Raw genomic sequence first — 23727 nt, 5'->3', positions numbered from 1 at the left:
AGCAGAAGTAGTTTGAGCTTACAGTGCATTTGTTTGGACATCTGAAAACATCTTTCAGTCTCAAAATATTCTTGTAAATTCAACAAGTAGACATTCATTTCACAGAATAAATTGAGGATGAAGAAGGACATTAGTAACAAGGTATAAGAAATAAATTTATACTGACAGGAAAGAGTCCTAATAAGAAGAGTGCAATTCCATGAAATAATATTTCTATATTTCAGGACATGAACATTACTTTTTCCATAGAAAGCTCAAGACATTAATTACTGACATATAGCAATTTCAGATTAGGGTGGAAATAAAGCAGTCACAACCTTTGTGTGCACTGTAAGCATAAGCTAACTTTACAAGCAGTAATATATGTGTATTAACACTGAATTTGGAAAATTACTGCATTAGTTCTCAAGCTATGAATTATGCATGTTTTCATTCAAAGCTTTGAGACGTGTTCCATTTCTGTACAAGTAGTTCAAGCGTGAACTTAAGCACTGGTACACAAAGCAGTTATCCTGAAGATATGGAAAAGTTTGTTCAAAAATTTCAGCAGACAGAATTCTTTTCTAGAATTGGTAACTGCTTACATAGTTCCAATTCCTGTGGGGAACTGGATGTTCACTTCCTCAGCGGGAACAGCTTCATATGCCGCAATTACTGAGAAATGAAGAAAATTCTTTCACGCATTTTTCCTTATGTTTCATATCCATCACTTCCTTGGCATCATTTTGTCATGCATCTTCCCTTTTAACAACCAGGACACTGCTCCCTTGAAGTCTGCCCAAGCTTTCAAGGAGAAAAATACTGTTTTTTAAGTATTACCTGGGTTATATGTTGATTTTACAAATCCAGCCCAAGTTCTAAATATAGGGGGCAAAAAGCGTCTTTCACTTTTTAGCACAATCTTTAGATGGTAAAGCCTGGAGTTTTTAAAAATTTACTTTGATCAAACTGACTACCTCCAGTGCTGAGGTATTGTACATTTACTATTCCACAGAGCAAACAAGAATGCTTCAGTACAGAGTCTTCAGGACAAAGCCCGACGTCCCCTGTAATTGGTACTCTTTGGCTGGACACTGAGACCAGACCAGGGCCCCCTCTCTGATGTTATCAAAGAATTTTCTCTCCCTCCCACCCAATGCCATCTGTACAGTTGCTTGGAAAAGAAACACATTAAAAAGAACACAGATAAAAGGACAATTGGGACATAATAGTGTTATAAGACCTGAATAAGCAGAGGCTGAAAGTGAAGGGAGGAAAAATACTGATTAGCTCATCAAGGAGGAGGAAGGTACCTAGCAAAAAAGGAACTAGAGCATCCAGTGCTCCAGTCTCAGCTACTCTGGGGACCAATCAGGACGCAGAGAGTACCGAGAGATATTTATGGGGATCAACCACCACATGTTCTGGTTTCCAATGATAAACGAAAAGGAATTTCAGTCTTAACTCTGACTCTGCACAGTGAAAGAGTGTATTACCTCCGTTAAACAATGGTGTTGGCTGATGAAATTACCAGCAGGAAGGATCAGATGGGCTCCTCAATTCACTTTGGGCAAGATAAACTATCTCAAAGCTTACTGATATTAGCCAACCTAATCTGACTGAATTTGCAGGAATGGATTAGAACAAGCTCCGATAATTCTGAGAAACAGGGGGTACAAAGTATTTGGGTGTGACATTCATTTTCAGCAGCACAGCCAAGATCAGGAAATCATCCACAGTCCACACATTCCACTTCACAGTCCAACAGTGTTAACCGATATTTAAAGTCTGCAAAACTCTACACTCAATACTGCAAGAATGCTCTTCTGCAGATTTTCTTGAAACCAAACAAATATGGTTTAGTCATGCAGAAAAATAATATTTTCTCCCGAGAGATCTGTATTTTTTTTTTTTTTTTGCCTACACTAAGTCAATTTTAACAATGAATTCTTCCTGGAAAGAAGCAAAATAGCAGGCAACATATTTTCAAGTTCCCAAAACATCCACTGATAGTCTAACCTTTGAAGACAGATATTTGTCTGTTAGACTTTCCCTTACGTTAGGGCTTGGAATATTCCAAGTCCAAAACTGTAAGTGGAATTTCATTCAGTCAGAAATTCATCCACCCTAGCACATGGGATGCTATTAGAAGAAATATCCATGGCATGTATTTGTCAGAAGACAAAGTCATAATGGTTTCTTTTCATCCTAAGATGTATGAATCTGCACTGTGCAAGAGATTTAAAAATCAATGTTTACTAGCACTACTAAAACACAAAACATTCAAGTAGTATATAACCGTAATGCAAGCCCTTGCATGGCAATCCAAATTTATTGAACTACTGATGCTAAGTCATACAAAATTGCACCACTTTTAATTAAGGCTTTTAGTTTACATTTGGCCACCTCAAAGCAGTTGTAACATTAGGTTGGTCAATTTAAATACTGTGGCTCCCTGTTGGATATACACACAATCTTTACACCCAAACGTTAATGCATACAAAGCAACAAGGCATTGTTAAATAAATCAGCAAAAGTTAATTACTGCAACTTAGGCCCTGTGACCAATTACACATGATTAAAATTACTTCCCACATTCACATCCACAGTACTCTTCCACCATTTAACATCTCAACCAAAACGTTACACATGTAAAACAATCACTAACAGGCAAAAGTACTAAACCGGTATATTTGGTATTGCAAATACACTTATGCATGAGCAAGCAAGGGAATTCACAGTGAGAATCTACAGCTGCAGAAGCCCGAAAATGATTTACAAAAAATTGTTAAATCATTAAAAAATCGTTTTAAAATATACACTTCTTGTTGTAGACCCCCACTGTACACACAACTATAAACATTGTTCCCTATGTAAACAAGGAAAAGGAAACATACAATAAAAGGTTGAAAAGTCTGGACATTTCCTTCCCAACAGATATTAAAGGCCATGTCTTTAGTCAGACGTTATACTGAAAGGACTCTTAAAGACTAGATCACTGTCTCCACAGGTTTTTCCTAAAATTAAAAAACTAGATAGCTGTTGTGTTAATCAAAGCGCTTTTGTACAATACGATGATGATGATCCTGTATTTCTTTAAAAAAGTTACAATAAGCTACAAATACCGATGAAGCAAAGTTATCTGGAGTAGTCTATATAGGAGCTCTTTGGACTTTCTTTTATTATGCTAAAATAGTGGTGCTTTTAGGATTTACATTATTGTACTCTCCAATAGAAAGTGGGGATTGTTGAAGTATACAGTACAGAGTTTTCATACATGTACAACATTGGTGGATGAACAATGTCTCTTATCAGTAATACTGGATGTAGGCTCTGGTTTTACCAGTTGCATACACTTAGAATATTTATAAGTAAAAATCTCTCGTGACACTGGAAAGTGATTAGAATGTGCAAACTGATGTAGTAGCTTTCATCCATTTCTTAAAGGGTACCACCACAGGAAAGTCCATTTAAGATGTTGGTAGGTTTAATAAAGTTGGAATGCTGGCACTGTTGAATTGGGCAACAGTTCTTCAGACCTGCAACAACAAAACAAGAGGTTAGTATTAGTAACAACTGTTTGTCATGCCTCTTTAGTTAAAACAACTAAAGCAGGAACAAGCCAAGTTCTTAGCAAACAGACTGAGAAAATAACCTTATCACTTCTTCTCTATTAATATAATTTTACTGTATAGATACAAATAACAGACTATCTCAATTAGTAAAACTGAATCGGGATACACATGGTAATCCAAGCTGAACTGTGGAAGTAGCATTTGATGGGTGGGGCTAGTTTTGCTTACAGTATGACAGTTCCAATGGCTTCAAAAGCAAAAACACATTTGGAGGATCAAAGCTCCCGAAACAAAAGCTCTGTTAAGGAAATGCAGAAGCCATTTCTGCCATCTTCAGCTAATGCTTTTGGAACCCTCTCAGTTTTACTTTAAACTGATTCAAGTTGTTCAAATTCGGCAAGTTTTAATATCGATACCAAAAAAGGTTAAACATGGCATTATCTGAATATTAATAAAAGCCTGAAATTTATGACAGTGAAGTATCCTACCAGAATCCTCCAGTATATTAAATAGGTCTATCAGATATCATACGATATAATAATGGTTCATAGCACTGAAGCAACTGAACCACCCTAAGTCCAGTAAAATTGAAGGAAATCAAGATGAACAGACAACTTGCATGATGTCAGGTCAATCAAGACAGACCTCTGCCCATATTAACGCTTGGAGGTGGAAAGGGGGAAACAACCTCCCCAAGAAGTTGTTGCAGAAAAAAAAAAAATCATGCCTGCTGACTAACTTCTAAAAAGGCTTGCTAAACAGCAAGCTGGAGCTTGCTTGAGCCTTCCACAGCATTCTTAAAGCATGGATTTAGTCATGTAGAACATTAGCCAACTGCCAACAAGTCAGAAATTGATCTAGTAACCAATAGCTCCAGGTCAAATATTTGGAGTGTTACAATGATCACTTCACCATTCTCTTCCAAACGTACTAAATACAATGCAGCCTTTAAAATACACATATAGTCCAAAGAAAGCAAGCTAAATTCCTATGACATCATGCAAACATATGCAGGAGTTCAAAGGAGGAAGTGACATTTTAGCATGCAAACTGCAATATTTTACAGTATGCATTCCTGATAATTGAGCTCTTGCGGTATATTCTATCAGCCTTTAAAAAAAAAGAAAACCGTGTTTCCAAAAGTTATAAGTTTTGGAGTATCAGAATGAACACCCTTAATTTGAGCTCCATCAACACCTTAAAGCTTGAAAAAAATTTGACACTAGTGAGAAATGCATCTTGCACATATTTGTGGTTCTGACTTTGGAATACCAAAATAAAGACAATAAAAATTTCTATGACAATGTAAATCAAGAATTTTCAATGCTGTTCTGCATCAACAGCTACCACAGTTGTTTAGGTTTTTTTTGTTATTGGTTGGTTTGTTTTTAATAGCCGTAATACACAGAAAATTTTAAAATGTTTACCTGGCTCAGAGCTACAGTACAGCTATGTATTAAAGTAGCTGACATGATGACTTTTTGCGTGCTTTTCCAGGCACTGGAGTTTTTCTGTTAATTTGTCGCACAAGGTCATAAAAGATCTGAGAATATAAAAATCAGTTGGTTATTGGAATTAAGAGGCTTCTCTTATAACTTAGCCTTGAATCTTCACACATAATGTACTCGCATACTTAAGAACTCCTGTAAATATTTAGTTATCACAAAGCCAGAAAGTTGCATTATATACTTTATTAATATCTGTTTGGGTTTTTTTTTTTGTTTGTTTGTTTGTTTTTTTTTTTTCCTCTTTCTTTCTTTCTCCTGTTTGAGATAATTATCTGCCAAGGATTTTCCACTTTCAATGAAGCAAACTGGAAAGGCATCTATAATCTGCAGCTATTTAATTACTGGGTCAAATTTATCTGAACATGCATCATATATGCCACAATGATCAACTACTATATGCTGTTAATTTCAATTTATCAATGAGGTTAAGAAACAGGCCACAGCTTTCTTCTAACTCTAATCAAAGAATATTCTTTTAAAGAAAGTTCTAGTAAGTTTTAACTATAAATTTTCATGGTAACTCAAGTACACTGCATATTCAGTATTTGAGTGAGATCATGCTTTTCCAGATACTTTAAAAATACTAAAGTCTAGAGAATTGATTCAACAGCCTCTCTAGGACTACAGCGTGACAGAAGTGTAACATTTTCTAGAAAAGTAACTCATGTCTAAGACTCCTTCATACTTTGAGTCTCCTAGAATTCTAATTAGAACATGATTTTGTTGAAAGGCTAATTTAAGACAAGTCTACATTCTACAATTAAATGGCATCTGTTTTGTTCATAATTGACATTGTTCCAATTATTTCTGCATCTCCTAAATCGAGGGAGTCCTCATACTAAAGCCATCCTAGCAGTTTCCTAAGCACTGGCTGCAACGCAGCAAACATTCCAACAACGGCTTTTAGTATTTGATGGAAATAAGTTCTACTTTATTAAACATATGACTTCTATATAGCTCAGCTGATTAATTTGTATTTAAGAAAAACTGAAAAGTTTCCAGAAATTCCCAACTAATTAAACACACATTACTCATTTTTAAAATCCGCTGTGCTTAAAACTTATTCGATTACACGCAAGTCTTGCAGAGAGACCCTGTCAACTTGAGTGATGCAGCCAACAATGTTTTCCAGAAGACACAATGAATTGCAGGGTTTATCATAATATTCAAGCTGTTCCAGAAATGTAAACACCAACATAGCTCCTGTTTTTAAAAGTTTTTGTATCCCTTTCTTTCTGCTGGCACACCCACTGGTTAAGAAGGCATGCACTATGGCAGGTCCCAAAAATGTACGTTTGATCAGTCACCTAGCTCCTGCTAAATAGTTAACTAACCAGACAGTAGAGAGGTTTTTGCCTCCCTTTTTCTCTACAGAGCACTTATTTAGGTCTCTTCTCTGATCAGCTGCTAATTTGGACAAAACCCTTATGAGTTTTTGTCCTCACTATCTCAAATAATTTAATACTAAATAACTTAAGTCCTTAAAACTAATTGATTTAGCTCTCAAATATTTATTTTTAAAAAAAGTAGTCTAGCAGTATGTTCTCAGTGGACAGAGATTATATCAACTAGGGACTGTAATATGAAAAAAGTATTTATCCCAAATTAATATGAAAATAATTTGAAAAGTAATTATACTAAAATTAATATAATTTGAAAAACTCCTAAGTCAAAGCTAAATACATCTCTTAATGCAAACACCTCACAAATTCTCACAATAGTAGGGTACAGTTTTGTCCATTATAGTGAATGTTATTAATAATTTTGTTAGTTTTTCTTGAGAACAGTAATGTTTGGTTACCAGAACAGTGTCCCATCCTTCTCTCCCTGCCACCCCTCCCCCCATAGGTAGCGTGCCTTACCTCGTTAACATTTATCTTTGATTTTGCAGAAGACTCTAAGAATGCACAGTTATTCCATTGCCTTGCTAGGTTCTGACCTTGTTCCTTTCCCACAACTCTTTCATCTTCCAAGTCACACTTATTGCCAACCAGAATCATAGGCACCTAAAACCAATTTAATACCAGCAAAAAATTCATTAAAAATCTGGGAAGTCACAATGTAAGCGCACACTTGAATCTCTACCTGAATCCTTACAGAATCCTGACCTCCAGAATAATCAAGCTCTGGTATAACAGAAACTTAAGCTTACAGTTGTGTGAGACTTTAATCTTCAAATCAAAGTGACTGCATTTTTTGCCCGATGTTTGGCAGGGAGGTGAGTGGAATGGTTCGAGGATTCTGTATGCTGCCAATTAAGAAAAATCTCACATCTTCTAGAAGACCTAATGAGATTTCATTCTTAGATTAAGGTATCAAGAAGTCTACTGAAAAATCTGCTACAAGATTTTTACGTGTTCAGAAATCCTGCAAAAAGGGGCGTATACTGGGTAACACGATGAAGGATGCTAAAGCTCCTTTCATCATTCCTCTTCTCCCAGTGTACCTGCACTCCTTTCCAGAGCAGTTTGCTCACACAGTTCTTATTAGTAAGCTGATGCACACAGAGGAAAGAAACGTGCTACTTTATCAAAATTACTAACTACAGAAAACACTGAATTGACCTTGTGGCAAGAAAAGGCAATCGTACAAAGTGGGTTTTCCCCCCTTCCTTTTAGTAGTTTAAGGACGTAGCTAAGTTTCTCCTCAAGTGTTGAAAAAAAGTTTACAATATTTTGATCATTTAATCCCCACTTTTACTGCTGTTTCACATTTGAAATACCTTTATTCCTTTTATTAAGGGACTACTAAGTATTCACTTCCTACAACCCCAGTTTTTTTTTTTTAATACATCATAAACTGTATAGCTTTAGTAATGTTAAGAGGTGGGTATTGAAATTGTGTGGAAATGGTATGACCAAACTTACTTGCAAGCACACACACAAAATATAAAAGCTACATAACATGCAAGTTTAAAGCTTACAGTATTGTCTTCTGTAAGAATTTAGAATTTTGTGCTTTTAAAATACCATAAACAGTAGGCATATTGAAAAGAACAATTGAACTGTAGGTTTTTTTTAAAACCTTCATTGATAGTAATTGAGGTAAGAATAGAGTTGCTTCAGAAACATTTTCTGCAGTACTAGTGAATAAAGTTATATACAGTTTCAAAGAAGAGTATTTTAAAAGAAGGAGATTAAAAAGACAATTCTCTTTATATACCACATGACAATTTACAATTTCTCTAGTTTATCTTAAGAGCCACATTTCTGTACTATGCATCTACTGGTTGATTTGTCTTTTAATTTAAAGCTTAGAAGCTATCCAATCAGTGTATACATTACAACATCTGTAATGAAAACTGTAAATATAAGTATTATGGATTTTTAGAGATGCTTACATCATCAGTGTCTTTGACTCGAAGAATCTGTTCTCTTAGATCCTGTAAATCGTTAAACGTGGACTGTGCTGTGATGGAATATACTAATGCAAAACCTTGTCCATTTTTCATGTATAGGTCTCTCATTGCTGTAAACTGTTCCTGTAATTAAAAAAAGATACATATGTTGCATTCAGTTCGCACTTTCATTACACAAACTGCCATATATTTCAGGTCACAAATGGATCACAAGTATGATGCATTTATGCCCTCCCCCCCTTTTAAAATCAACCCGTATTTTACTGTTTGACTATAAGCGTTACAGTAAACTGAACTACTTTTAAATAAATCTGGTTTAGAACATTATCTGGTGTGGCTGAACGGTATCTAGATGGGTGATATCCCGGGGGAGAGGGGAATCACAGAAACTAAAGTAATTTCTAAAGAGAGGAGGTACAGTAGAATGTACAGTGTAATGTGTAGATTACAGAAGTTACATTACTCCCAAACCCTTCCTTACATACCAAATTTTTCCCATCTCCTGACCATTCTTCAAAACATGTGGCGAAGTAAATGCATCCCTTTTCAGCCTCCATTTTATAGTCTAGGCGCTTTCCTATGTTAAATTCTACTTTAATTTTCAAGGAGATTGACTAGAGGATGGAGACACTCAGGCTTGTCACATTTCCTAGATCACACTGACAACTATGATATTGCATATGAAGGTTCACTAGTGCACTGCACAGCAGCATTAGGACTTCTCCCCGTTTGAAAACTCTCACCAGTATGACTGTGGAACAGCATCTGCCTTTCTCGCATTGGTGACTCTGCTATCTTGTGACCAGTCAATCACTCACCAAGTCCCTTGCTGTATGTCAGATGAAAAGCGCAGTGTATTTCGACAGAACAGCCACTCTATCTTCCTGTAGTTTTACATGGCCTTACTCTAATATGGAATTTAAATAAATTATTATTGGACCAGGTTACTACTATCGTTCAGAGAACACATGCTACATTCCAAGGGTCTCGAGCTTATGCTTCCTGGAATCAGTGAAGGAAATTACTGCTTTCAGTAGATTTTGGAACAAGTCAGAGAAAAACCTGACCAGCATGCAAAGGGTCAGCATAAACCCTGTGCTTTGAGTTCACATAAGCTGACTAAAGCAATACTATTTTTATCCCAATGTCAGAGTACATCTCACACAAAAGAAAAAGGAGAGGAGAAGAAAGTGTGTATTCTCTACAAACAATCAAACCTGAGTAACCATCGGGCCTAAATTTTCCTCTGGGCAATATCAACTTAAAACAGCAGCACAATCTCTTAAAATTCTCAATCTCATGTTTCCCCTGTTACAGAACACGAGCTCACAGGAAATTTGCAATTCATCTTCTGCTGCAATACTCAAGTTTTGTTTAAATACTAATATGTTAAAGAACATCCTTTAATCCAATGCACTGACCACAGTTACTCTTTAGAGAATGAGGAAGGAAATGTGTCATCATTTACATCCCTACGGCTTTTGATGGTTTAAACACTGTACATGAGTATTTAGGGAAGTTGGTTTTACATACCGTTCCTGCAGTATCTAAGATTTCAAGCATACACTGTTGTGCATCTACTTCAACTTGCTGTCAAGAGAGAAAGATGTGGTTAGAGTTTTTCCCCTTGCAACTCCCCCCTCTGAAGACACCAGGAATTGTGTGATCTTATAAGCAAATTCATAATGCATAAAGCAACATAATGGCTTAAGAAGTTTATATGGATATACACTTTGAAAACAGCAGGAAGAAGCCTTTCAAAGAGCCCTAGTGACATTTTCAATAGCAGCGTCAGCAGCCAAGTACCACTTTGCAAACTGATTAAGGATTTTTGATTATTAAAAAGGAGGCTGCTAAATTTGTAATGATGGTTATCAGCAACTAGGACAACTAACATCTACTTGTTCCAGGGACCATTTACAGATTGAAACATACAGGTGAAAGCTAAAAAGTTGGACTGGCACACTAATGCTCATTTAATAGTAATTTAGATCAACAAGACAATAAGTAGTACACAGCAAACAAACTAAGCAAACAGATAAGAGTGGTGTCCCCAGAACAAGTCCTTAGTGATACTCATTAGGAAACTGATTCAGCTTAGAAAAATTTGCAAAAAATAGAAGGTTTAAGAAGCCAGATCAGTTTCTGTATCATTTCAGAGTTCCTCTATCTAGCCTTGAGGGCATCAAAGGACATGGAAGTGCCCTCAAGCCGTCTGAAGCAAGCTAGCCACATATATATATATATATATTTTTTTTTCCTTTCAAGCTGTTGGTACACTTCCCTTGTTTCCATTTGCATGCAAAATTCCTAGTTGGCAGATCAGCACTCAGAAAAAACTTTGCGTCCCCTGTTCCCAATATATGACTATCACTAGTTTAACTTTGAGATTTTCTTTTGTAACTAGACTGGAGCTTAGGGGGTGAGGAAGAAGAGAGTTTCCACTCCTCTCACACCTCCCCCATATCCCCTAGGGATGTAGATTCTTTCAATAACCACTATTTTAGCATGTATTGCTGACAAAGTTATTCAGATAATTAAACAGCATCTATTCTCTTTATGAAGAAGTATTTGGGGTGTAAACCAAGGCATCAGGTTTCAAGACTTCATGCTCAATTATTTAGTTCCAGACAAAAAAAATTCAAGCCACATCCTCTTAACTTCAAATATTTTAAAATTAGATTTAACATTAAAAGTATAGAATTACAACTGCCAAACCAATACATTTTAAAGTCACTCAAGTCATGAAGCAAGTTAGAATTGTAACTAGCAGTGAGGGAAAGAAAATGACTGCATAAAGCGTTTCCATACTTAAGCAAGACTTCAACAATCTGATTGATTTGAAAAGCAGAATACACAGAGATATTCCTTGTCATTTCAGGACCAAACCTGAAAGGAACATTATAAGACCTCTGCCAAAAAAAAAAAGAAAAGAAAAAGAAAAATTAATTAGCAAAAGGCAAAATTTCTTAAGATGGCTTTACTTTTTCAGGCTCCATGGAAACAGTCTTTGGAAAAAATTCACCCAGCAAACATCATGAATCTAGTATAACCTGAAGAATGTAAATATATAACAAAGGAAACATTTCACTTTAGCACAGCTTGTGAATATTTTTGGAGTCATTTATTGGGCCTAACCCAGCAAAGGCCTGCACCAAACATCAGGATAGGGTCCAAAATTCCTGCTCCTCTAACACAGAAAAAGTAAGTGGCTATATAGAATTTTTAGTTGCTGTTCAAGTTCTAGCTTTGCCTGGAAGCCCACACATTTAAGACAGACTAGGATTTTTCCAGCATACAGATTTCCACGAGGTCAAGGAAAACGAGTGTGAAATTATAATTTTTCTCTCACTAATTCCTCTTCTGTTCAGAAGAGATTCCAGTGACTATAGGCTGCAACGGCTGTTAATGCAGCCTCTCTATTCCAATATAAATGTAGTTCAATGCTGAAAGAAGAGGGCCTGCAGTTTTTGCCCTTTCCCAGCTAGGGTTTGTGCATCTTGCCTCCCTTGTATAGACATCTGCATTTTTGTGGCGACATGGTGAGCTATGTCAGATGACCAATGCATCTGAACAGTAATTCAGCTAAAAAAAGAAAGAAAGATTAAGAAACTGACACAGCTGAAAACTAATCTGCTTCACCAAATTGTTAAGTCTTTTGGTAGCAGTCCAGATGTAAGCTATCTTAGCCTGGAATATTAATCATGGTCTCGGCTGAAACTGAAGAGTGAGCAATATGGAGATTCAAGATGATGCAGGCAGAGTCAGACCTTTTGGCCTGTCATGCTGAAGATGGGAAGAGAGAAACTAACAGGCCACTGTAAGTGTTTGTTCATTTATGATAGGTTTGTGTTAACTTATTAATAAAACAACAGCCCGTCTAATGGAAGCATATCAAGCTATCGGTTAAATTGTTACGAATACAGTATGATGCCACCAGTGTTCTGAAGGTGAGCACGAAGTTGTTTTTAGCAGATTTTCCTAAGTAGCAAGTAAGCTTAGACCTCCAACATACAAGTCTAAATCCACCTGAAGATACTAACACACAGAGAAACTAATAATAAATATTACTTAAAAAGTGGTAGTGTATTTTACTTTTTTTTATTTTTAAAATCAATGTTCCCAATTCTGACAATAAAATTACCATTTTTTACCGACTAGCTAGTAAGGTATTATGCTTAAAAGCACCGAAAAGCTAGTCTTGAATTACTCCTTTTAGACAGACTTTAAGAGCACCTTCATATTTCAAACTTGTTAAGTTACCTGGTATTACGTGGCATTACCAGGCATACCCTTTTTCAAGCAATGACTCAAAACTGCAGTACATACTGTCAAATATTTAAGTTTCTGTAACAATAGAGAGGTCTTTTGCATACCTTTCTGTAGGAGTCTTCTATCGTAGGATCGTATTTTTCAACAAATATTCCTTGAACAAACTGTACAGTCTGCAACACAAAAGTTATTGTAAGATTCTTCTTGTATTGTGACATCTTGTAAACACTGTACACAAATTACTGTTCTAGGTATATACTCAGTTATCCATTACATTTTTGAAGGCAAATTAAGTGATTGACATAACTATAAATTATAAGAAAAAACAGGAAGTTAGATGTATATGCCTACTTAACTACATACTGTTAGATGAAGCAATGCTACACCTTCCTTTATCCACTCTCACTTGGAGTGTAAGAATTAAGGCATGCATTGATTTAAGGCTTGTCTAACTCTTGGAATCATTATTAGTTTTTAGTTGAATAGGATGCTATACAGCTGCATGGCTCTTACATTTGCATTTAGAACTACTGCACCTTCTGCTAGCACAGGAATTAGTCAAAAAACAACTGCCAGCATTTACTAGTCTTAACTAGACTCAGTAGGATATTCCTGTGTACCTAGCACGTAGGACGTTTTTAGCACAAGTCAAATGGAACTTTAAGACTCAATGGCCAAGTCAGAGCAGACAGGTTCAAATCCAGAAATGCTGCAGTAAGATAAAGAATTCAGAGATGAAGGAAAGAGTTCTTTCACAATCTAACACGATTTGTCATTTAAGTTTTCCTTTAGGAACTGCTTTGCAAGAGATTAGTTCTTACCTGATAGAGCGGACCTCTAGACCTTACTTGATAAGGTGCTCAATTAAACTGAAAGATGTAAAGTTCTTAGGTGGTCCAAGAACATATTCTGTGAACTTTTTCAGTGCTAGTCTAGGTCAGACTAAACTTTTCTGTAATCGTTTAACTAAAATGCATGAGCTCTTTGGTTTACAATCATCTACCTACTGCAGCTATGCATCTACTTGCAGGGAAAGATGTAGAAAACATTAAAATTCCTACAAATGTGCAAATATATATTTGCATTTGCATAAAAAATATCAGTACTTTAGAGATTGATATCAAACATTAAGCAAACAGCACCCTGAAGACCTTCCTAGAGAGACTATTTACCAGGGCCAGACACAGGCAAACTAGTTCATTGTGCAAGTTTCATGAAGCAGCTTGATTTCCTACAGACCTATGGCTGGGTTACCCAGTGAAGCCAGAGACCTTCATAATGCTGTGGCTATGCACTTCATTGTGTAAGACAGGCAAAGATCTGATCAAGCACCATCAACCACCCCCGTACAAAAATATTAGCATGTGAGAGCACACCGATGGATGTGGATATACCCAGTAAAGGACATGCCTATCCTAGCCAGGAACCCTCAGCAATCACTACTTACATTTATGTTTATTTGTGCACACTTACAGAAAAGAAATATGGGTTAGTAGAGAGTGTATTAGAGGAAAAAAAAAAAGACACGAGAAGCCTAAGAAAACATACTTGAACTGCCTCAGAGTACTTACCAGAGCAGACTTTCCAACACCTCCAGAACCAAGAACCACTAGCTTGTATTCACGCATGATGCAAGAGATAAATCGCCCTCAGTACCTAAAATACACAATAAATTATTCACCCCTTTGATCAAGAGGACAACCATTTTAGCATTACTGCAGCCACTGTAAGACTGGATATATAACAAGACATGAAAAGTTAAATATTGATATCAACTGATAAATGCAGGAAATATACCATTATAACCAGGCATAACCTTAGCAGGATGTCACTTTAATTATTACACAATATGAAAACTATGGACATTGATTCAAGGCACTAACTGCTGAACGATGCTACTTTTTCATCTAGCACAAATTAAGTGATAACAAGAAAACCTTGGAGGTACTTTAAGAACCATTATTCATGTGTTACCTAGCCTAATTTCATACTCAAGATATACAGACTTGGAAAGTTTTTAAAATGAAGATTTTTTTTTTTATCCCATGAAACAGTAATTTAGAGAAAAGGCAATAACAGATTAAGAATCTCTGTAATAAAGACTCCAGTATCACAATCTTGCCAAAATATCACAGATATTTCAAAGAAAGTGCACAAGTATCTAGAAGAACTGCTCACACCCATGTCCACACATCACTTTCACAGAGTTGTCTGGATGGATTAATTTTTATTTATGGCAAGGAGGAATCGGGCATAGAAATTAATTTACTCCAATTGATAGGCCAATTACTTTGATTACAGCATACCATCCAGTGAGGGATGTTCATCTCATAACATTTTCCAGAAACTTACAAAATCTCTTCTAGTGATGCAAACAAGTCCATATCACCCCTCAGCTACAGTCACAGCAAACATTAAGGTATTTCACAGGTTTCTCAAGATCTTTCATTCACTCACAAGAAGTTGCATGCACTATATATTTTGCAACGACAGACCAAACCCAATATTTCCAAGAGCCACGTAGATGCCCAAAGAGCTTGCAGTTTTACAGCCACTACATTCACAGTATTAGAGAAGTTTATCGGGTAAACAGCTGCTAATGTTTGTTACCTAAGGTACTGATACAGTAATTCTAAAAACCCGTGTCTTAAATTTCACAGCTACTACATCCTCTCCTCATCCATCCCCCAAACTTATTTCACATCACAAAATTTTTGTAATTTCATATATATACACACATGCAAATGATTTTGTTCACATGAGCTGACATGCATGAAATGTCCCCAGTCTCCTCTGAAGAACTGAAAGCATCAGCATGCTAACAACAACAAAAAAGTTTCTTTAGGCAACAGCATCTCTATTTGTATTTCCATCTACTTGAAGTAACATCCAAAGTTTGTATCTACTGGCCCAAAGCTTGATCTATAAGCAGAACGTACAACCATGACACCACAATCCAGGTTACTAAGCAGGGTTTGATAAAAGGGTTTAGTTAACTTTTTTTAATACAGCGGCCATTTTCAAACCATCAACTCTTAATGCAGCTACAATAAAGTGCTGCAAACCATCAGATATAGTATTTCCTCTGCCTCATTACTGTGCTCCCATAAAGAAATATTGAATAAATCCTACTATAGTAAAGCTAACAGTTACTATTGATAAGAAGCAATTATCCAAGAGGAGATAGGATGCATTTTCTCATTGCGAAACACTTAAATGCTAAACAAGGAATCACAGAAAGACTTGTATAAGAAAATTAAACCAGCCTCATCCCAGCAAACAAACATTTCTCAAAAAGAACAGCAGGATCCCAGAAGTCAGTTTAAAAAAAAAAAAAAATAATCCTCACTTAAGTCTGAAAGTTTTAGTGTTTTGCTAGATATCTGACCCAATTATAATGACTGTAGTTTCATTAATAACTGGAGACAACTACAATATTCTTTTGAGACCACTCCTCTCCCACAAGCTAGATCTGTTCCCCTGCTCCACACTAGCTAGTGTGGATGCCTACAGCATCCACATGCCTGACCTGCTTGCTCATCTTTGTTGAAAACTGAACCAGCAAAACCAAAACAAGACCACAGATTTTGCGACATTTCTTTGGGTCACACTGCTCAAGAAAACACACCTCTCACAGGCCTGCTAGCAACTGAGCTAACAGGACTGTTACTGCTGCCCTGGGAGGAAGGTCTCAGTTCCTTCCCTACAGGGGCTCTAGTAGTTATCAGATTGAGTTACCTGTTTTCTCCTCTCTCCACCCCCACATAAAGATGAAACCCTCCCCAACTGAGGAATAATTTGGGGGCTGTGGGAGAGGGGAAGTGCAGGGAATCTAACACAGGTACAAGGTAAGCAGCAGAAGTAAAGTAAGAAAGACCCTTCTCATCAGCAGTAATCTCACAGAATCTCTGGAGTCACACCATCTGTTAAGTGTTTAGCACAAAATGCTAAGATAATTTACATAGAAATTAGAGCACCTCCATGTTAGTGTCCATCTTTCCCATCACTGATTAACTCCACATCGTCAGAGGACTGAGAAATCAAGAGGCCAGGTCCTATGTAATTTTCTTCTTGCAAACACATAAAGAGCAATCTTTCAACTTTATCTAAACTGTTCCTTGCACCTTAAGCAAGCAAAAGGAACACAAGGTGAAAGAGGTAAGGAAATAATTGACCTGACGTCCAGCAAAGCAGGTGTCTCCACAGGCTTCTGTTACCAGTAACTTTTGAGACTTCTCAGTGATTTTCACACCTAATAGAACACCTATTCACTCCTGACTTTAAAAACTGTTTCCTTCCCTACACGGATTTTTTTCCAACATAGACCACCAGAAGCATTCACACCACAAGTTTAATCTATTTGGCACCACTGTAAATGTTCAGTTATATCCACAAACCTGTAAGTTGTCCAGCCTTTCTACAAACAACAAGAATAAAGGATTGTCTCTAATTGTACTGAAATGCATCTTTCAAAATGATGACAAGTTAAGCCTATAACTACATTACCTGTCATTTCTTTAAAACAAACATTCAGTTATGCCTTTATTTTTGGAAAGGTGTCACTAGAATGACATAAACGTAGTGGGTGTAGGGGAAAATCCCAGTAAATTAATCTGGGTGAACTGCAGCAATTTCACTGTCTTTAAAAGAACAGTTTTAAGATGAGTTCTTCAGTCTGAAGTTAGCAACTAAATATGGAGATGTCAATAATGAAGGCTGACAGTAATTTAAAAGTAACAGAACTTAAGCAGTGGGTACCAAATATCTGCTTTACCTAGTGTTTTGAGTCACTTGTGGCTTTTTCTTACTGAATGATCTACAATTCCTGAAAGAAAATTCCAAATCCTGAAATAATAAGCTAACAACTTGATTTTAGAGAGAGACTGGCAGTTCCATTTTGGCTCTCAAACAAGGATTCAGGAATTTAACGCAAGCCAAAGCTTCTTTCAGCATCCAGATTTGGAAGTTCATCCCTAAATATCCAATCGCTGTACAACGCTCTGGAACCAATTTTACTGCTTTAAGTGGTGGTACATAATTAAAGCACATATATACACTATTACAGCTTGGTTAGCCAATCTTCTTAATCACTGAAGCACATAAGCAAAAAGCTTTAAGATCTTTGAAGACACGACAAAAGCCAAACTGCAGTACACTCAAATGTTTTTCTGACCTTCTCTCCAAACTTGGGCAATGACCAATGGTAGTACTAACCTTCTTTCTCCATGACAACTGTCTTGTCATTTGTGCTCACCAAGAGCACACAGTAATGCTTCATATATACACACACCTCTATACAGCATAGAGGTAGCTTGGCATCTCTGTGCTGGTCTATCATCAGGTAGTCTGGCTAAGACATCTTGGAATGAAACACAAACCAATGTATTCTCCAAAATGCTTTAAGAATGCTAACTTGGACATCCCTAACACAGAATGCAGCAGAAGCACCATCTATTGTCTGGTCCCACTTTGATCTACCACCCCAATGCTTTTGAGTAGCAGTCTTGATGCCACTTCACCTTCCTCTTACTGTTTTCTAACAGAAAAGAAAAACTCAATTCCCAGCTAAGAAAACTTCCCTGGTTACTGGCCTTTCCCTCCTCCTCAGCTAAGACACCAGTCCACGAAGCTAGGAGCTGCTTTAGGAGACTGATCTGCCACACTATTTGGTGTAATAAAAGCCTGGCACACACTTTTTCACTGACCAGTATGCCTGTTGGTTGCAAGTGTTCCCCTGATTGAGTCAAGTTCAGGCAGGATCAGAGCCCTGACTTCCCAGTGCTTCCCAACTCACCTGATCTGACTTTGCTGTAGCTCAAACCCATTTTCCCATATCACATGTTGTACTGACTGCTTCCATTCTAAACCTTGATCATGCTCTTACTTTACTGTTCAGATTGACGCAACACTTGACTCTGGAACTAATATTGTATTCAGCTCCACCCAGTGCCATCGCAATTTCCTTTTGACTCATTTATGACCAACAAGTGGAGGCAGAGGAGGAAGATGACAAAGTATAAAAGAGGAGATTTAAGCCATAAAGCACCCCATCTTTCAGTTACCATTAGTATGTGAAACAGAAGCTACTAAGTTTCAAGCAAGACCTTAAAGAAGTTCGACTGCTGAAAGAGATGCAAACTATGAAACCCAAGATGGAAGCTCAAACTTCTATTGGATTTCCTTTTCTGCCTGAAAAAAAGAGCAAAGCACTTCCCTAAAACAGATAGGGGACTTAGTGCATGCAATATCTCTTTATAAAATCTGTGCCTTGCATTTCACATATTGTCATCCCCTCCAACCCCCCCCCCAAAAAAAGAAGTTACTAGAACAACTTTGGAAGAATATGTAATTATTAAACCAATAATAGCTCTGTCAAGACAGAGCTCAATGTAGCACTTTAAGACTGATTTCCAGCAGTCTGCACTAACCAGTCATTTCAATGATACTCTTCAGTTCTAAAGCTATCAGAAAGCAATTATACTAACTGGAAAGGAGGGAAAAGGATCATTAGATCACGCAGTCTCAGTCATTCAAATAAGGAGACAGTTAGGTTTGTGTGTATCCTTGTCTACAACTTAGCATTCTAAAGCTACAGCTATAACACAGCATAGCCAGCATTTCTAGAATAGGATAGGGTTTAGTCAAACAACAATATGTCTGTACTCTCCAGATCGCCCAATCTCAGGGCTGTAAAATGGATATACTCAAAAGGGCACAACAGAAACAAAAAGACTATGATAACTGAGTAACAGATAAGCAGAAAAGTCCCAGATTTATTGGGCAGTTGATGATAAGTATCCAAGTCACCCAACAATTAGATACAAATAAGTTTAAACTAAGTAACCTGTTTGAATCCCCCTTCATTTAGTGGAGTCTATTTTAAGAGAGAAATTTTGCTTTGAAGGCTGGCTACCTTTAAGGCGACAGACCTACACGGACTGAAGGCAATGCCAACTTCCTTTGCTTTTTCATTTTTCTGCTATTGCATCTTCAGGCAGGAAAATATTGTCAACTGTGCTCTCTATGCACTAAAGAACAAGAAGATAGGAAGCATGCAAAAAGTAAGGCCTTTTTTCTCCCTCTTAATTGGAGCAGGTACTGGCTTTGAACAGCTGAGCCAAGTATTTAAATGCACAGATATTTGACATAACTGTAAACTCTGGAGATGTCTAATGCAAAATTCAGCTAGAAAGAAAAATGAGGGAAGCTACTCTTCTTCAAGAAATACCGTTTTCAAATAAGTGGGATTCTAGTGCTGTCTCAAATATACAATCTCTCCAAAGTACAGAGCTGACTTCCAGTAACTGCCAGTGACACTTCAGTGACTGCCTTGCATACTTCCTGAAACGTAACAGTCCATAAAACCACCCGTCTGTGCAGGCTCTCTCGCTAGTCTGTTCATATTACTTTTTCTAATTAATGCATGTATTAATGCATTAGTGTGGTATATTAATGTAACTGCTTAATTCTACTTCTTCGTGGCACACTTAAAGCTAAAGTACTTGATGAACTAGAGAAGCAAGAGCTTTATACGCGCATGGGCACTTTTTCCAATCAAGATTCTCTTTGAAGGATGAGCAGTTCTTTGAATAAACCCATTTGAACAGAAGGAAGAAAGGTTAACAAGGACAAGTCACTGGAAATGAAGTATTTTAAAAGCTTCACATTTGTCAAGGACCATGAACGTGGAATTTGCTTTCTGCTTCTGCCCTGATACAGATAAACCAGGAGTAAATGCCTCCTGGACATTTTCTTGAAGCATGTCTCCAGAAAAAGGCAAACCAAAGTAATGATGCCAAGATAGTAGAGGAATAAGAAACCCTGCTTGAGCAGTGAATGAAGAAACTGCACACTTACTGCTTGTAAAGCCTTCTTAAAAAGCAATCACATAATGGAGAATTCAGGAAAGTTCAAATACTATTGGTACTTGGGCTTGCTATCATAGTTATGAAAGTGGGTTTTGGTTTTCTGTTGGTAAAATTTAATATTCTTTCAACTCCTTCAGCTTCAAATTTTGGTTTCTGATTCAACTTTGTTACCTGTCTGAGGAATGAGAAAGCTAATAATCCAATCTTTCCATGTGATATTAAACCAAATGAAGCTGTAACTGGAGTTCAGCCTCAGGCCAAAGACATGAACCAAATACAGTCACTACTTGAAGATATATTCCTGAGACTTGCTCATGCGAACTAGTTGTTCAGGTATGGAATTAAACAAGTAGTCCCTCCCAGATGCTTTATCATTTTCAGAAGGGATCATGATTATTCAGCACTTTACAGACCATGATTCTTGTTCAGACCCTGACATTCTGGTTGTATTGTCAAGTTGCAGTGCATTCACTAAAATTTTCATAATGCTCCTGCTGGAGCACATTTACCTCTCTGGAAGAGAGGCTTTGTTAGAACCACTTTGGGAATAGCACTCCTAAATTAATCTCAACTGTTTGCATGAAAAAAAAAAAAAGTTTCAAACATTAAAGTGACAGATGAAGCAAATTAACCAACTGGTTTACCTGCTTACACTTAGCAGTGGAGGGGAAAAAAAAGCCAAGGAAAAAAACCCTGCTTCTCAGAGAGGGGATACTAACCCTGAGATGGAACAAGAGGACAAAGGTCAGACATTTGGGAAAATAGCTCTAGTTCAGTCACAGGACCAACCAAGGTCAGAGGATTAAGTCTTTACAGACCAGATGTTTCCCACTTCTGGTACTAGAGCAGTCTCAGATGGCCAAACCTAAATCTTTCTAATTGTCTGTACCATCCAGAGTCCACTAAGTTTTGAGTCTGTTGGTTTAGAACCCCTTCTTCAGGGAAGCAACTAGTTAGAGAAGATGTATGATGTTCTTAATATTCCCCAAATACTTACATGTAAGGGGAAGTCCTACATTCTTATTCCTCAACTCCAAGGAATGTTTGGTTGTTTGTTTTTTTTTTTTTTTTCCACAATAATTGCAGTGCATAAGCAGCACCTTGACAATATAACCTAAAGTGAAAGACTGTTCATTTTCACCAATTTTTAGATGCTTACAAATTAAAGCAACTCAGATAATGCTTACTCAAGACGGTAAGCAGTATCTCTTATAAAAGAGAAATTAAAATACTCCAGAGCTAACTTTCACACTTATTTATAGAAAACATTATTCAGAAATCAATTTTGAAGACAAGATACACTGAAAAGCTGACCGGGTCTAATTAAAGACTTTTATACTCAAAACTCCTGGAAGCAGAGCTATTTCATTACTAATGCAGACTCTTTGGAAGAGAGTCAACTGTTCAGTAAACAAAGCTAGAAGCAATTTTTATTTCTAGTTTTTACCTGGTTTTGATAGCTTCTTGTATTGACAAACAAGTATACTGTCACTCGGACAGCTAGTTCTGCTAGGCACTAATAGAGTAATTTTTCTTGGATAAAAATATTTCTTCAATTATGTTCAAATATTTCAACTGATGCCAGATCTTCAGAGGATTTTGAAAAAGCTGTCTGGGTGAGTAAGCTTACCTAGTGACATGAAATCATACTAACCACCTGAGAAAAAGCCAAAAGACCTGAGACCAAGTTACTTCAGCACAAACATGGCACCAAGGTTTAAGTTGCTCCTTGAACTGCTCATGGGGATGCTTACCCACAGAGATAGCTTAACCAAGTCTTCCTCCTTTCATTCAAGGGAGCTTCCTTGACTAAAACTGCACACAGGGACAATTTCCACAAAGCAGCTAACATGAGCTTACCTTGTGAGACTAGTTCCACTGTCTAGAATTAGTATAACTGAATAAAATTGGGTTTTTTTTCCTTATGTCAAAGTTAACTCCCAGCTAGATCTTAAATCTGAACACAAACTTAATGCATGTTCTGAGAATGAAAACTGGCCTGCTTGAAGCTGCTGATATCTCAAGATGAAAGTTTCCTAACGTGAGACACTAACAAGCATGAGCAACTTGCAGTAGTTTCATACAAAGTGTAAAAAGTCATTTCAAAGCAAGTGACTTAATGAATGAACATTCTTAAGGTACTAAAAAATATGCTGTGCTTCATGACTTGCTGAGTTCAAGTTTCAACTTTGTTCAAAAATTCACGTATGTCAATTCAAATTTGGAGTCCCTTATAAAACCTAAGCTACAGAGTCTATTTAAGCCTCAATAGGAGTTTGTAACATTTATCAGATTTATTCTTATTTTTGGTGACTGTTTGCCACCATTTTGCATTTTCTCCCTATTTCTGTAGAACAGTCACCATCCCCCCCATGAAAGTTGTTTGTGCACGTTCTACCAGTCAGGCTTCCAGCTAAAATGATGATCTCAGAATTTCTGAATAAACTGAATTGCAAATGTTTTTTATGCTTGCAAAGAAAATCCAGGCAGACAATAGATAGAAAGAATGCTGAGATTTTTAAAAATCCTACAAGTATATTACATTAAATTCAGAGAATGCATAACTACCACATTATGATATCTTGCTATGCATAAGCTAAGTATTCAACCATACAGCAAGTTTTCAGAACTGAGACAGCAAGTTACTACTGTGAATTCAGCTCTACTGTCATTGCAGAGAAGGATCAGTATTTAGCTCTAAAAATTATATCAATTAATGGATTGTGACATCATGGTATACCCAACATGCTTTACTTGATATGCATCCTTCTGATTAAAAGCAGATAAAACATTTGTTCCTCTCCATAATTGTCACAGTAATTTTTATCTTTCAAGCTATAAAACCAGTTAAAAACATCAGGACTACTAGTAAGGCATGGAAATTTTCAGAGTCAAGATACTTCTGTAAAAATGCACTCATGCAGTTTAAAAGTTACTTCAAGAGTAAACTTGCCAGTTGGCTTAAGATAAGCTGCCTTTTTCCAAAGAAGAGTAACTTCTGTTGCAGAAACAACAGCTAGCCTCAAATTCCATGTGATATCTGCTTAACATCTGGCAATCCTAGCTCTACTCTGATTGTGGCACTGGCTGCTGAACTGTTAAAGCCTTGTATTGGGTTTCCTCCTACCAACATAATGCAATGCTCAGTTGAACTGCATTTCCAGTAC

General features: G+C 36.9%; 1 protein-coding gene across 1 annotated transcript in view; it reads right to left on the bottom strand.

Moving 5' to 3' along the window:
- Window positions 1-2290: 2290 nt before the first annotated feature.
- RAP1B (RAP1B, member of RAS oncogene family) overlaps window positions 2291-23727 on the bottom strand; it is a 30706-nt gene continuing 9269 nt past the window's right edge. Inside the window, exons 2-8 of the mRNA XM_082497362.1 lie at window positions 14264-14348; window positions 12797-12865; window positions 9954-10010; window positions 8403-8543; window positions 6925-7068; window positions 4982-5097; window positions 2291-3518 (exon numbers count right to left, since the gene is read on the bottom strand). Coding sequence (XP_082353488.1) covers window positions 5011-5097; window positions 6925-7068; window positions 8403-8543; window positions 9954-10010; window positions 12797-12865; window positions 14264-14320 — 555 coding nt within the window. The 5' untranslated portion in view covers window positions 14321-14348 and the 3' untranslated portion in view covers window positions 2291-3518; window positions 4982-5010. The remainder of the gene's footprint in view (window positions 3519-4981; window positions 5098-6924; window positions 7069-8402; window positions 8544-9953; window positions 10011-12796; window positions 12866-14263; window positions 14349-23727) is intronic.

This window comes from Vanellus vanellus (genome assembly GCF_965231255.1).
Source record: "Vanellus vanellus genome assembly, chromosome: 1".
Taxonomy (NCBI): Eukaryota; Metazoa; Chordata; class Aves; order Charadriiformes; family Charadriidae; genus Vanellus; species Vanellus vanellus.
The sequence above is the reverse complement of the archived record's forward strand: the minus strand, read 5'-3'. Positions and strand labels throughout refer to the sequence as shown.